General features: G+C 43.4%; 1 protein-coding gene across 3 annotated transcripts in view; it reads left to right on the top strand.

Annotated features, from left to right (window-relative positions):
* The window catches only part of LOC126253107 (protein pigeon), a 486,240-nt gene that overhangs the window by 165,126 nt on the left and 304,175 nt on the right, over positions 1-16,939 (top strand). The window contains exon 5 of one of the 3 annotated variants that reach the window (XM_049954213.1): positions 16,778-16,827. The exons of the other annotated variants lie outside the window; for them this stretch is intronic. Within the exon in view, the coding sequence (XP_049810170.1) occupies positions 16,778-16,827 (50 nt within the window). The remainder of the gene's footprint in view (positions 1-16,777; positions 16,828-16,939) is intronic. 3 annotated transcript variants of the gene reach the window in all.

A 16,939-nucleotide genomic window follows, 5' to 3' on the forward strand; every position in this document is an offset into this window, starting at 1 on the left:
CCCTCTTTCTAAAGACATTTCATCAAACAACAAAGCACAATATTTGTCACTGTTGTTCATTACTTCATTTTCTGCTTTCATTACATTCATGACCAAAGTATTCAATCCTGCTTCAAAAGATATAGAAGACAACAGACATTTCAGATACCTCACAGAAGGAAGGTAAAAATGAACTGACAAATATTTGTATAGGCGGGGACTTCATTTGTATATGTTGTTGTTGTTGTTGTTGTTGTCTTCAGTCCTGAGACTGGTTTGATGCAGTTCTCCATGCTACTCTATCCTGTGCAAGCTTCTTCATCTCCCAGTACTTACTGCAACCTACGTCCTTCTGAATGTGCTTAGTGTATTCATCTATTGGTCTCCCTCTACGATTTTTACCCTTCACGCTGCCCTCCAATGCTAAATTTGTGATCCCCTGATGCCTCAGAACATGTCCTACCAACCGGTTCCTTCTTCTTGTCAAGTTGTGCCACAAACTCCTCTTCTCCCCAATCCTATTCAATACCTCCTCATTAGTTATGTGATCTACCCATCTAATCTTCAGCATTATTCTGTAGCACCACATTTCGAAAGCTTCTATTCTCTTCTTGTCCAAACTGTTTATCGTCCATGTTTCACTTCCATACATGGCTACACTCCGTACAAATACTTTCAGAAACGACTTCCTGACACTTAAATCAATACTCGATGTTAACAAATTTCTCTTCTTCAGAAACGATTTCCTTGCCATTGCCAGTCTACATTTTATATCCTCTCTACTTTGACCATCATCAGTTATTTTGCTCCCCAAATAGCAGAACACCTTTACTACTTTAAGTGTCTCAATCCCTAATCTAATTCCCTCGGCATCACCCGACTTAATTCAACTACATTCCATTATCCTCGTTTTGCTTTTGTTGATGTTCACTTTATATCCTCCTTTCAAGACATGTCCATTCCGTTCAGCTGCTCTTCCAAGTCCTTTGCTGTCTCTGACAGAATTACAATGTCATCTGCGCATCCCAACGTTTTTATTTCTTCTCCATGGATTTTAATTCCTACTCCAAATTTTTCTTTTGTTTCCTTTACTGTTTGCTCAATATACAGTTGAATAACATTGGGGAGAGGCTACAACTCTGTCTCACTCCCTTCCCAACCACTGCTTCCCTTTCGTGCCCCTCCACTCTTATAACTGCCATCTGGTTTCTGTACAAATTGTAAATAGCCTTTCGCTCCCTGTATTTTACTCCTGCCACCTTTAGAATTTGAAAGAGAGTATTCCAGTCAACATTGTCAAAAGCTTTCTCTAAGTTTACAAATGCTAGAAACGTAGGTTTGCCTTTCCTTAATCTACTTTCTAAGATAAGTCGTAGGGTTAGTATTGCCTCACGTGTTCCAACATTTCTACGGAATCCAAACTGATCTTCCCCGAGGTCGGCTTCTACCAGTTTTTCCATTCGTCTGTAAAGAATTCGCATTAGTATTTTGCAGCTGTGACTTATTAAACTGATAGTTTGGTAATTTTCACATCTGTCAACACCTGCTTTCTTTGGGATTGGAATTATTATATTCTTCTTAAAGTACGAGGGTATTTCGCCTGTCTCATACAATTTGCTCACCATTTGTTAGAGTTTTGTCGGGGCTGGCTCTCCAAAGGCTATCAGTAGTTCTATTGGAATGTTGTCTACTCCCGGGCCCTTGTTTCGACTTAGGTCTTTCAATGCTCTGTCGAATTCTTCATGCAGTATCTTCATGCAGAAGAGGAATTTGGGCAAGGGCATGCACATTCTCCATGACAACGCTCGCCCACACATCACTTGGCAAACCGTTGCTCTCCTGCAACAGTTTCAGTGGAACATAATCACCCACCCACCCTATAGTCCTGACTTGGAGCCCAGTGACTATCACCTGTTCCCTGGGTTAAAAGAACAGTTGGCCAGAAAGTCATTCAGCTCCAGCGAGGTGAAAGAAGAGGTTCATAACTTTCTGAACAGCATGGCGGTGAGTTGGTATGACATGGGCATACAAAAACTGCCACAGCGTCTACAAAAATGCATTCACAGAAATGGTGATTATGTCGTAAAATAACTATTGTAGAAATAAAACAGTATATATATATATATATATATATATATATATATATATATATATATATATATATATATATATAAAAAGAAAGATGATGAGACTTACCAAACAAAAGCGCTGGCAGGTCGATAGACACACAAACAAACACAAATATACACACAAAATTCAAGCTTTCGCAACAAACTGTTGCCTCATCAGGAAAGAGGGGAAGGAGAGGGAAAGACGAAAGGATGTGGGTTTTAAGGGAGAGGATAAGGAGTCATTCCAATCCCGGGAGCGGAAAGACTTACCTTAGGGGGAAAAAAGGACAGGTATACACTCGCACACACACACATATCCATCCACACATACAGACACAAGCAGACATATATATATATATATATATATATATATATAACAGAGGGAAACATTCCACGTGGAAAAAATATATCTAAAAAGAAAGAAAGTGATGAGACTTACCAAACAAAAGCGCTGGCAGGTCGATAGACACACAAACATACACACAAAATTCTAGCTTTCGCAACAAACGGTTGCTTCGTCAGGAAAGAGGGAAGGAGAGGGAAAGATGAAAGGAAGTGGGTTTTAAGGGAGAGGGTAAGGAGTCATTCCAATCCCGGGAGCGGAAAGACTTACCTTAGGGGGAAAAAAGGACGGGTATACACTCGCACACACACACATATCCATCCGCATATACACAGACACAAGCAGACATTGCTTGTGTCTGTGTCTGTGTCTTGTGTCTGTGTATATGCGGATGGATATGTGTGTGTGTGCGAGTGTATACCCGTCCTTTTTTCCCCCTAAGGTAAGTCTTTCCGCTCCCGGGATTGGAATGACTCCTTACCCTCTCCCTTAAAACCCACTTCCTTTCATCTTTCCCTCTCCTTCCCTCTTTCCTGACGAAGCAACCGTTTGTTGCGAAAGCTAGAATTTTGTGTGTATGTTTGTGTTTGTTTGTGTGTCTATCGACCTGCCAGCGCTTTTGTTTGGTAAGTCTCATCACTTTCTTTTAATAATTGCGTTACTTTTTTGTCACACGTCATATAGCACTGCAGCTTTCACACATAGTCCTGTCTTTTATTGGGTTGTAAATGCCTGTGACTGGGTTGTGGTAGGGGGTGATGGGTGGATGTATGGAACAGGTCTTGGTCTGGGCCATGCGCAAGGGAACGGTCCATGGTGTACAGGATTGTGCGTAGGATTAAAAGAGGGGTGGCCAAGAAAATTCTGTAGGTTAGGTGGACATTGGAGCACTACTTTGGGAGATGTGAGTAGGATATTCTTGGTCACAGGTCATGACAAGAGGTAGTCAAAGCCATGATGGATAATGTGGTTAAGCTATTCCAGGTCAGAAGTGCTGGTGGATGGTTAACAGGTTTGCTAGTGTCAGAGGAGCAGATGGCATAAGAGGTTTGTTCAACAACTCCACTGCATATGTGACAATCTCAGATAACAACGCTTTTCAACATCTAACATGTGACAGCTGCGAACTGGAGATACTGCTGGTGGTTGTGCACTTAATATGGACAGACATATGTAGCGACCCATCTGAGAGGTGGAGATTGACATCAAGGAAGGTGACTTGATGAGTTTGAGAAGGATCAGATGAAGCAGATGTGGAAATAGGTGTTGAGATTATGAAGGAATGAGTAAAAGTTGCCCTCACTGTGAGTTCAGATAATGAAAATTTTGTCAGTGAATCCGAACTGGGTAAGAGATTTTATGTGTTGGCCACATAGGCAAGATTCCTCCAGAAGGTCCATAAAGTCCATAAGAAAGTTGGCATTGAAAAGTTTTATGCGAGTGCCCATGGCAGTACAATGGATTTGTTAGTAGATTTCGCCTTGAAAAGTGAAGTTGACTTGAAGGATTAAAAAAGAGGTGATGGTTTTAGTATGAGGAGGATACTGGTATTGATAGTGTTCCATAGGAGTTGGGTGGTGACAGATCAAGAACTGTGGAGAGGCTGTGAAGAAAGTGAGCAGTGTCTTGAATGTAGAATGAGAGATTATGGACTGTTGTTTGGAGATATTGATCAACAAATGCAGAGGTTCGTTCTGTGGGAGCATTGTACCCGGCACTAATAGGACGACCAGCAGGGAAACCTGTGGGGTCGGAGTTTTGGACTTTGGGGATTAGGTAAAAGGTTACAGTGCATGAGATTCATGGTATGAGGTGGGAGATGGATTCATGAGTCAGGTTTTGGGGGGGACATAAGGTCTTGAGGAGCTGCTTGAGGTCATGGTGGAATTCTGGGCAGGATCTTCCTAAGAGTGACTTGATGTACACAGCCACAATACAAGAAGGAATAGGTGCCTCTATATTCCTTACCACAGGTTGTCAAAGTCACTCAACAGCTACGAAATCATGGGGTACAAATTATTTAATAAACTTCCTCAATCTGTTCAAGAATTACCTGAACAATTATTCAAACCAACAATTCATGACTGGCTAGTCCTCCACCCATTCTATGACATAAGAGAATTTATCAACTGTAATATAATACTATAATGTTAACAAGAAACCTGTTGTTTCTTTCAAACTATTAATTGTATTTTAGTATGTATATGACGTTGTCTATTGCTGTAATGGCCGAATGACAATAAAATTTTTATTTTTATTATTATTATTATTATTATTATTATTATTATTATTACTTCAGTATTGAAAGAGGAGAAAATAGACATACAGTGGAAAGAAGAGATAAGATGCTGCACATGCAAGGAGGGAGATCAGTTAGAATGTGATAACTATGTGGGTATCACATTACATAACTATCTTCTCCCAATAATTCAGATAGAGCAATGGGGGCCTATCAATGTGCATTTCTACCAGGAAAGTCAACTATAGATCAGATCATAGAGAAGATAATCAAATATGAGATTGGCACGCATTACCTCTTTATAGACTTTAAAGATGCATGTGATAGTATAGATAGAGAGCAATTATATCCTACCCTGGCTAAATTGGAGATCTCTAGAAAACTCCTAAGGTCAGTGAGAATGACAACGAGTGAGACACGAAGTAGCGTAAGAATGAGAAGAGTGATGTCTGATACATAAAATATATATTACAAAAATAAAATAAAATAAAATAAAAGAATTATCTACAGCAAGGAGTTGTTTTGGGGTGCCTACTTTTTAATGCTGCCCTGAAGAAGGTGATGAAAGATGCGTACCATTTGAGCTGGCAACAATCTTCCAAAAATAAGTGCAGATACTTACTTATGCAGATGACATTGATATTGCAGCAAGAAAGCCAATGGAAGAGACATTCATAGAACTTGAACAGGCTAGCAGGAACAGGGGATTAAATATCAGTCAGCTGAAACAAAATACAAGGCTGCCAAAAAAGGACACAAGGAAAACATGTTGGCCTCAATAACAGTGGGAAACTATATGTTTGAGAGAGTTGAACAGTTCAAGTATTTGGGTTCAGCAGTCACCTATTTGAACGGCACTTCCCATGAAGTCAAATATAGCTAATAGCAGCCAGTAAAGCTTATTTTGCTCCAGAAAAACTTTTATTATCAAGGCTCCTGATCTGCACTACCATGTACATCTACAAAACATTTCTAGGACCTGTGTTCACATTCGGACCCTAATACCAGCACACATTGAAATGCTGGATGCATTTGAAAGAAAGATTCTTCGAAGAATCATCAGTCCAGTTTGTGAAAGAGGAATGTGGAGGAAAAGATACAATCATATGTTGTGGGACATTTGTAAAGATGCATCTATCAGAACGATAGTGAAACCATCCATATAGAGATAATCCAGAAGATGATGCATGTGGCACGGATGACTGATGCTGGAGTACCCAAAAAGAAAATCCAGGAGGACAGAGATGGTGTGGTCAGCTAAAATCCAGCTGGGAGGATGGGGTCATTGAGGCTCTCCAGAAAATAGGTTATAGAAATTGGAGAACTGAAGCAACAGGCCAAGATAAAAGGCAGAAAACTGCTGAAAAGGCCAGGGTTCACAATGAGCTGTAGAGTAACAAAAGAAGAAGTTGTTACAATTACTGTAAAGCATTCTGTGTGGGCATGACAAGTAACCAGCTGTCTTCTCACATAAATGGCCACTGCCAAACTGTGGCAGACTGCGAACTTGACCATACAGTTGCCGAACATGCTGCACACCACAACCAAGTGACTTCAACAGCTGCTCCAATAAGCAGACCATTTGTTTACTCCCTACCAACAGAAGGTCCTCTGAACTACATAGATAGGAAATGTTTTGCCAACACATCCTTTGCTCTCAAATCCCCTGGCCTAAATCTCACTTACCTTCTCCAGCAGCCTCACCTTACTGTTTCCCTTCTCCTTCTATCCTCACTACTCCTTCTCCATCCAGATTGTGCAGTGCTTTCTCACACCACTCTTCCTCCCCTATCCCCCATACAGGCATTCTCCCCCTCCCTCCCTCCCTCCCTCTCCCTGTTTTCAACACCTCTCCCTTCTCTCTCCCCTCTCCCTTCTCTCTCATTCTTCATCTTCACTTCTATGTCTCCTCCCCTCTTTTTCCGCCCTCTCCCTCTTCATAAATCTTTATTTGCTCTACCCTCTGTACTCTTTTCATATTGTTGTGCGGCTGTGAAGTGATCTGTCTAGAGACCTGCCTTGTTCCTACTCCCCCTTCCTTGCATTCTTCCCAACCCCCTCCCCTTTCTCCTCACCTTCTTCAACTCGGGCAACTGCCTTCAATAATCGAGTATCAAAAATCAGTCTTGCTGTAGCCACAGTAGTGCATGTGTTTGATGTCCGTGTGATTGTGTGTACTTTAGCTAGAAAAAGAGTTATTGCTTGAATGCTGCTTTGTGTTATGTTTTTGTGTGCTCCACACATTGATCTGCTGTAGCTGAGTTGTTGGCTTTCCCTTATTTTATCCTGAACCACCAGTTATAATAAGTCATGGTTGTAAAATTCTGACTTGAAATATCTAGTGTGGTAACATACTGATCATACACCTTAATTCAAAAAGTAAGTTGAAAGAGACAAACCAACGTTTATAGAGTTGTATTTGTAGAAAAACCTTTCGACATTATCGACCGGAATAGAACTTTTCAAATGCTGAAAATGTCTGGGATACAATGGGGACCAAACATGTTTTTTACCTTAAGTAGAAAGGATGTAAACCACAGACTGGTAATAGCAAGATACGTATTTCTGAAAAAGAGAAACATGTTAACATCTGCTATCTATTTATGTACTTACCTATAGATATATAAAGTTCAGTGCTGCAGTTTCTGACTGTGCGACTGAGCTAATCACAGTTTTGTGTCCATGGCTTGGGAGGGGGTGGTGACTCGATTAGGTGGTGGTGGGAGGATGTATACGACAGATCTTGCATCTAGGTCTATTACAGGGGTACAAGCCATGAAGTAAGTGGTTGGGAGCAGGGGATTTTTTGCACTATTTTGGTGTTTTTTTGCATAATTTTTTGGATGTAGTGCTACGTTATTTATGAAATACACAAGTGCCATAACTACTGGTTATTACCGATAAAAGGAACAGAATTCAAATGCCGTGTTCACGCATGAATGCCTGCACAACATAAATACAAACAGAAATGTGCCAACATGGTGAAATCTGAGTGGTAGTAGGTGACAGAGCAGGAGGAGCCAAGGATGATCAGTGGTAGAATCTAGCCTGGCATGTGGAGTGTGCTCTTGAGTACAATGGGCTTCCGGGGCATTGGGCATCTACAAGTTTTGGAGGCATAGCTTGATGACAATAGCTGCCAGTGGGATTATGCAGGACAGAAGGCTGCCTCAACCAGTCCTGAAAACCATAGATTGGAAGGGTCATTGTAGGGAAAGGGAAAGGACACCTAGTCAGGGGAGGGGAGGGGTTGGGACAGTAGGATAGGGGTGGCAGACAGTGGTGGGGTGTTGGATAGCACACAGAGACAAGTTGGGAAGAGGGTAGGGCAGCTATGTGCAGTCTCCAATTGGGAGGTTAGAGGGAGGGCAGCAGAGAGGTGGGGGAGGGATAGCAGAAAAGGAGAGAAGTAAAAAGACTGGACATGATGGAGGAATGAGGATTGTGTAGTGCTGGAATGAGAACAGAGAAGGGGCTGGATAGGAGAGGGCAATGACTAATGAAGATTGAGACCAGGAGGACTACAGGAACATAGGATATACTGCAGGGAAAGTTCCCACCCTCACAATTCAGAACAGCTGGTGTTGGTGGGAAGGATCCATATGGCGTAGGCTGCGAAGCAGTCATTGAAACGAAGGATGTCATGCTGGGCAATGTGCTCAACAACAGGGTGATCCACTTGTTTCTTGGCCACAGTTTGTCGATGGTCATTCATTCAGACAGCTTGTTGGTTGTCATGCCCACATAGAATGCAGCAGGAGGGTTACAGGAACATAGGATATATTGCAGGGAAAGTTCCCACCCTCACAATTCAGAATAGCTGGTGTTGGTGGGAAGCATCCATATGGCATAGGCTGCGAAGCAGTCATTGAAACGAAGGATGTCATGCTGGGCAATGTGCTCAACAACAGGGTGATCCACTTGTTTCTTGGCCACAGTTTGTCGATGGTCATTCATGCAGACGGCTTGTTGGTTGTCATGCCCACATAGAATGCAGCACAGTGGCTGCAGCTTTAGCTTGTAGATTACATGACTGGTTTCACGTGTAGCCCTGCCTTTGATGGGATAGGTGATGTTTGTGACCTGACACGAGTAGGTGTTGGTGGGAGAATGTATACTGCAGATCTTGCATCTAGGTCTATTACAGGGGTACGAGCCATAAAGTAAGGGGTTGGGAGCAGGGGATTTTTCACACTATTTTGGTGTATTTTTGCATAATTGTTTGGATGTAGTGCTACGTTATTTATCTAATTTTTCGCATTGTTTCCACCACCATAGATCTTTGCTCCTTCCATCTGCGTCAATACAGAAAAGTTTTCTTATCTCTCGCCAGAACCCAGTCCCATATACTGTTCCTGCGTTGTTGGATGGCTCGTGGAATCCCCCCAAATGTCCTTACCATCAAATTACCCATCTCCAGCTGCCACCCCTCCTTCCACAATGACCTCCATCTGTTCAGATTCTGCCAATCCTTAGACCTCACCAACATGGACCTGCAAAACCATATCAATGAAGCCCAAACCTCCTTGCAGTACCTTCTCTCCATCCGCAAAATTCTTCTGCTATGCAATACCAAATTCCTCTAACCCATAACACATGTTGAGACTCTTATCCTCCAGGAACTCTAGCAACAGGCACAACGCCACCTCAAAAAACTTTCCACCCTGATCACTTCCTACTCCCGTGTTGGAATACCACTATCCACCTCCTCTACAACAACCTCCAAACCTCCTCCACGTCCCCTCATAGCTGACAAACCCTGTCTGCAGACCTACTACATTTACCCCACTGTCCAAAACTCCCTCCTACTACCACACATAATCCAGCACCTAAACAGACCCAAAACACAGTCATTAACCTTTCCTCCAGAAGCCTTAGCCCCACAGAAATATCAGCCCTTTCCAAGGGCCTCACCTTTTGCCCCACTCCCAAATTCGATTATGCAGGACTTGTTAAAGACCTTCTCTCCTTCTCCTGGTCCCTACAGTGGAACACTTTTTCACCGTAAACCCTACCAATCAGTCTCAACCAAAGACCAATGTTGAACCCTGCCTAACTCAGTTCACTCCTCCATTCAACTGTGATCCACCCCAATTGCCCCCCCCCCCTCCCCGTTAAATTTCCAGAATCTCTTAACCTTGAACCTTGCCTCACCATCATTCCCAAAATCCCTCTACATGTAAACTAACCTTACATCCACAGAAAGAACTGCAGTCCACTATCCAAAACTGATCCCAACCTTATACCTGCGAATAAAGGCTCCACCACTGTTGTTTTGAACTGCAACGATTATCTGGCAGAAGGACTCTGCCAGCTGTCAGATACATCCATGTACAAACCATGCCACAGTGACCCCATTCTAGAAATCCAGCAGGATCTCCAGTTAGTCCTCAAATCCTAAGGCCCATCCCAGAACCTCTCCCTGGAATTCATCTGCACACACCTACCACTCCCCGCACCCACATGCTTTCCAAAGTCCATAAACCCAACCACACAGGATGCCCCATTGTGGCCAGTTATTGTGCCCCCACTGAGAGAATCTTTGCTCTTGTAGACCAACACCTTCAACCTATTACCCAGAACCTACCCTCCTACATAAAATATACCAACTATTTCCTCCACTAGCTCTGCACAGTTCCTGTCCCTTTACCAAATGGTGCCCTGATCATCACTGTTGATGCCACCTCCCTTTATACTAACATTCCTAATGCCTATGGCCTTACCGCTATTGAACACTACCTTTTTCAACACCCAACAGATTCCAAACCAACAGCCTCCTTTCTAGTCGCCATGATCAACTATGTTCACACCCACAATTACTTCTCCTTTGAAGACATTACCTACAAATAAATCTGGGGTATGGCTGTGGGAACCCGCATGGCACCATTCTATGCCAACCTATTCATGGGCCATCTAGAGGAATCCTTCATAAACACCCAGAGTTCTAAACCCCTCACCTGGTTCAGATTCATTGATAACATCTTTGCGATTTGGATTGACAGTGAGGACACCCTATCCACATTCTTCTAGAACCTCAACAACTTCTCCGCCATTTGCTTCAACTGGTCCAGCTCAACCCAACAAGCCACCTTCCTAGATGTTGTTCTCCACTTTGAAGATGATTACAGCGGTACCTCCATCCGTATCAAACCTACTAACCACCAGCAATCCAGCACTTTGACAGGTGCCACCCGACCCATACCAAGAAGTCCCTTCCATACAACCTAGCCACCCATGGCCATTGCATCGGCAGCGATGAGCAGTCCCTTGAAATATACCGAGGGCCTCACTGAAGCCTTCACAAACCATAATTATCCCCCAGCTTTGTACAAAAACAAATCTCCCGTGCTTTATCTTTCCAGTCTCCCACCACCTCACAAAGTCCGACTGTCTGGACACAGAGGAGCTTACCCCCTCATAACTCAGTACACCCAGGACTGGAGCAACTGAATTACATTCTCCACAAGGGTTTTGACTACCTCTCGTCATGCCCTGAAATGAGTGTAGCGGCACCACCGTTTAAGATGGGAAAAGGTTAGCTTCAGTGCAATATTTCTGAGCGCACAAGTTATAGCCAGGCCTGGGCCTATTAACAGTAAGTTATGCTACCAGTGATTGCGAAGTAGAATGGAGGCCACAGGGTTGTAGACCCGCTGAAAAGAGTAAACGCAATGGTTTGCATGGCACAAGTTACAGGCTGAAGGGGCCCACTGGCCTATCTAGGTGTTATGAGTACATGACTCAGAGTGGGGCGTTAGCAAAAAAGAGATGCACAGCCGCGTATAAATAGGTGCCAGTTCACTAACAAGGCATTCAAGTGTGGCAGCTCTCCTGGACAGCGGGGCATGTCACACCACCGGCTACACGCAGCAGCAGATGGGGCACCAGCATTCCAGTCCATGGCGGGTCGCTGATTCGACCCTCTGAGGCCAACGTGATCCTAACCACGACGGGGAAGAAGCACTTAGGGGCCACCCTGCAGCTTCCTGCGAGCGGCACTGAGCCAACAGGGACGAAGATTGATGAGTCAAATGCTGACGCATCCTGACATCATCACAACTCCGCGGCTATACAAGGCCGACACATAGCAGGGCATTGCACAGGTCGCTGAGGCAGCCATTCTGCACCAAGCCATTTGCAGACAGTTAAGTGGTGACCTCAACATTGTGGGACCCGGTGATGCAGACCTCGAGAAATGGGGGCACTGTAGCTGGAAATAATAAATCAATTGGGAAACTCGGATGAGTTTTAATACCGCGCATCCTGACAGTTTCCATCCTCGTCCAACATCCCCTCTACATGAGAAATGTCCTGCCCACTATCCTTCCTACCCCTCCCACACTGGTATTCTGCTGTCCACCGAACCTACACAATATACTCATCCATATGTACACAACCCCTGCTCCCAACCCCTTACCTCATGGCTCATACCCCTGTAATAGACCTAGAAGCAAGACCTGTCATATACATCCTCCCACCACCACCACCACCACCACCTACTCGGGTCAGGTCACAAACATCACCTGTCCCATCAAAGGCAGGGCTACCTGTGAAACCAGGCATGTGATCTACAAGCTAATCTGAAACCACTGTGCTGCATTCTATGTGGGCATGACAACCAACAAGCTGTCTCCATATGAATGGCCTCCGACAAATTATGGCCATGAAACAAGTGAACCACCCTGTTGCTAAGCATGCTGCCAAACATGACATCCTTCATCTCAATGATTGCTTTACAGCCTGTGCCATATGGATCCTTCCCACCAACACCAGCTTTTCTGAATTGTGCAGGTGGGAACTTTCCTGTAATATACCCTATGTTCCCATAACCCTTCTGGCTTCCACCATCATTAGTCACTGTCCTCTCCCATCCAGCCCTTCTCTGTTCCCATTCCAGGATTACACAGCCCTCATTCCTCCATCACACCCAGTCTTTTTACTTCTCTCCTTCTCTGCTATCCCCCTCCCCCACCCAACCTCTCCGCTGCCCTCTGCCTAACCTGCTGACTGCAGACTGCACATAGCTGTTCTACTCTCTTTCTTCCTCATCCCTGCATGCTTCCAACAGCACGTCACTGCCCGCCACCCCTAACCTACTATCCCTCCCCCTCCCCAGCTTCCTCCTTACCCCCACCCAGTTGCCACTCATCATGTACTGGTGCTGCTGCTAGCAGTGTGACCTCAGTTGCCGGAGACTGCAGTTGTGTGTCTGAGTTGCATTTGTGTGTGTGTGTGTGTGTGTGTGTGTGTGTGTGTGTGAGAGTTTGCCATCTAATTTCAATGAAGGCCTTATTGGCCAAAACCCATATATGTGACAGTAATTTTGTTGTGCCTATCTGTGACTCAGCACCTCCACTGTATTGTGAGTAGCAACTTTCTTTTTCACAATGTTGTTAAAAACACAAAGCACTGTGATGTAGAGGAGCAACCTGCAACCAGTGCAGCCAAAGATAGGAGCAGCATGCAATGGAAGGGAGAAATCACTAGAATGTGAGTGCACAGCAGGTGCAAGAACTGCAGGAAACAAGATGTGGGATAAAATCAAAAATGCCCTATTATGGGTGCTTCAATGTGGTAGTGAGGCCAGCTGCCAGATCAGTTGTGGTGGTGGCAGGGACATCGGCAGCAGAACTGGTGGTGTTGGCACCAAGGCCAGCCATGAAGGGCTGGCAATAGATACAGGGCTGGCTGGCACATGGTTAGTGGCACCTGGGCCAATGACAGAGGGGCTAGTAGTGCAACAAGATAGTGCCAGAAGATGGAGAGGCTTCACCTCCTTCATCTAGTGTTGGAGGTAAATGTGTCCCCACAGTCGCCCAGGCCGACACCGGCACACCAAATGGGGCAGCAGAACAGCAACCAGTGGCATTGGAAGTGACTGCATCAATAGCTAAGGTGGTGGCAGTGGGTGGAGGGTCATCGACACCACTAGCTGGTGTCAGGGGTGGCAGAGTAGAAGGAGTCTATGCAGCCACCTGGGAACACTAGTGCATCGACAGGCATTGGAGCTTGTGTCAATGGTCCTTGGGGTGACAGAGGATGCTGAGGGTCATGGAAATGCAACTGACAAAATTCAGTATATTAGTCTGTGATCTGGTCTTACAGGTGCACATAGGAAACAGAGGAAAGTTTGGCCTCAGGATTAAAAGCTTGAGGGCAACTGTGTGATGAAGTGCCAAACCTGAAGAGGGAAAATGATTGACGATGAGAACCCTCACAGATTGTGGACACCTTGAAATATTTTTCCAGTTGGAAAAGGAAAACTGGTCACAGCTCCTCAATGTCATTGAAGATCCCTAATGGCAGGTGACAGTGTGGGCACATCAGGATGAGGTAGTGGCCAGGCGAGTGGGCCTCAGCAGAAGAAGCTCTCTGGTGCACTGCATTGACTGTAACAGGAGCAACTATAAAATCAGTGCACCAAAATCAATGACACCCCTTCAGCACACACAATTACTGAGACAGTGTTACTCCTTCGCTTATTCCACCTATGCCAGAAGTGTGGCAATGAGGCCCGAATGTAATCTTTGCCATCAGTTTTGTCTGTAAACCCAAACAAAAACAAAAAAGGCACTCTGCTCCAACAAACAAACAGTTACCATCATCCAGTGCAAAGAACAGTCTTGACACCAGCTCAATGTGGCAGAAGAAGCTGGGAGACCAGAACAGTACACAGGGTGACTCTGAACACACTGTAACATACCTACAGACGGACATGTAGCTAGTTTTGTGTCTGTGGCTGAGGGATGCTAAGGACTACCAATGAAGTGTGTAAGTGCAACAACAACTGTATATTATTGATATAAGAAACAGAACTCAAGTATGATGTCCTTGGACAAATGACCACACAAAGTCAATACAAAACGTAATGTATCTCGTAGATGTTGCCTAGGATGCATCTACATGAGTGGTAGTAAGTGGTAGAGCAGAAGGGGCCAAAGATGATTGATGGTATTCGTCCCACCTAGCATGCATGAATAGGAAAAACAATACTGTAATATTTTAATACAGCACAACTAGTGGACTGCTTGACACAGTCACATTGATTAAATATCTAGGCATAACACTGCAAAACAGTATGAAATGGAGCAGGCATATTGGGACATTACTAGGGAAGGTGAGTGATTGACATTAGATTATTGGAAGAATTTTTGGAAAGTGCAGTTAATCTGTAAAGGAGGCTGTTTATAGAACATTAGTGCATCCCATTCTTGAATGCTGTTTCAGTGTGTTTGGGATCCCCACCAGGTTAGATTACAGGAAGACATCGAAGCAATTCAGAGGTATGCTGCTAGATTTGTTATCAGTGAGTTCAATCAACATGTGAGTATTACGATGCTTTGTGAACCCAAAGAATCCCAGGAGAGAGGATGTCATTTTTGAAAAACACTGCTGAGAAAATTTGGAGAATTGTCATTTGATGTTGACTGTGGAATGATCCTACTGCTATCAACTTATGTTTTGCTTAAGGCCATGATGCTTAAGGCCATTAAGATAATAGGAATTAGGGCTCATATGCAGGCATATAGATAATTGGTTTTCCATCACTCTGTTTGTGAGTGGAACAGGAAAGGTACATTGTGCCATGTGGTGGCTTGCAGAGTATGTACGTAGTTGAAGATGTACACTGATGGAAAAACATTGCAACACCAAAAAGATAATTAATATAGAACGAAATTTTGGGAATATATTTTTCTAGGTACATCTTTAAGTGATTAAAATTGCAAGATCACAGGTTAATGTAAGCACAAGATAAGCCATTGCAAACGTGAAATGGCAGTGCAGATGTGAAATGGCAGTGCATTAATGACCAGTGTAACTGCCAAAATGCTGAATGCAGTCATGTAAATGTGTGTGCATTGTGTTGTACAGGTGCCAGATGTCAGTTTGTGGTATGGAGTTCCATGCTTGTAGCACATGGGCAATCAATACAGGAATGGTGAATACTGCTTGTGAGTGATGCTGGAGTTGTCGTTGGATGATGTCCTGTACATGCTCAATTGGAGACAGATCTGCTGATTGAACATGCCGAAGCAACAAGTTGACACTCTTTAGAGCATATTGGGTTACAGCAGTTGTATGTGTGCGAGTGTTATCCTGTTGGAAAACACCTCCTGGAATGCTGTTTGTGACTGGCAGCAAAACTGAGGGTTGATCCCAAAGTAGTCATGAGATGACATGTTGGTATTACTAGGAGAGGCTGGGAAACAAATACATGGATCAGGAAACACACTGATGTAGACATAAATGTGGTTGTAAGAAAAGTGAAGTGGAGTTGGAAGGGACATTTAGTGAGGAAAATGGGCAGTAGACTATAAAATTACAAGGTGACAGAATAGCTGACCAATACTTCCAATACGCACACAGAAAAGTGGAAAACTATTCTGCCTTTCGAAACTATTAATTCATTACTCATGATGGAAAGGAGGACAGACTGGAGAAGGTTAGAAAAGGAGATGCTGGTCAGACAGACCCGTAGTTGATAGATGTTCATATGTCATGAGACTGATATGTGTGTGTCTTCTAATGGCAGTACTTGGAATTTTTGCCTCATGAAGGTATATAGTGGCCAACCATGTTATCTCCTTGTGATTTTATAACTTTTTCAAGTGAATTTCCTTTTGACATATGGGTATTGTGTTTAATACTGCCTTTCGTAAGTTGTGATTCATGATGTCTTCAACTTCTTGTAGCTGAATTAACAATGTATCATGTTCTGTTTCCTATATCAAAAATAACAATACTGAATGAAATAATCTTAATTTTAGAACTGGAAAATTGTGCATGGATTTTTGAAGAGAAAAAGAAATTAAAATTTCTGCAGTTCTGATGTCTGTCCTCTCATGATACTGTCCGTAGAAGTTTCCAGAGGACTGCATAAATATCCAAAGATTGATGCTAATTTAAAGATTGGTTCTTAGGCTTATTTAGGTGGCAAAGTATTTAGTTTAATTATTTCAGACACAATTTAATTGTAGCCCTATATTTATTATGTAATATATGGTAATAACATTTAGTATGAAAAGTAATTTTATGGTAACACTATGATGATAATTTGTTCATGAAATTGAAGGAAATCATTCTTTTTTTTTCTTTTTTTTCCAGCAATATCGCTTCATCATGTTCAGCTAACTCGAAATGACAAAGATCAATGGGTATGTTCCCTGAGTATATTACTGTTTCTTATTGCATCTTCAGTTATTGAGATACAAATGGTTATAAATTTTAAGAACTGGACATACTTATTACAGTATTTTCTATAGTGAT

The sequence above is a fragment of the Schistocerca nitens genome, chromosome 4, assembly GCF_023898315.1.
Source record: "Schistocerca nitens isolate TAMUIC-IGC-003100 chromosome 4, iqSchNite1.1, whole genome shotgun sequence".
Lineage (NCBI taxonomy): Eukaryota > Metazoa > Arthropoda > Insecta > Orthoptera > Acrididae > Schistocerca > Schistocerca nitens.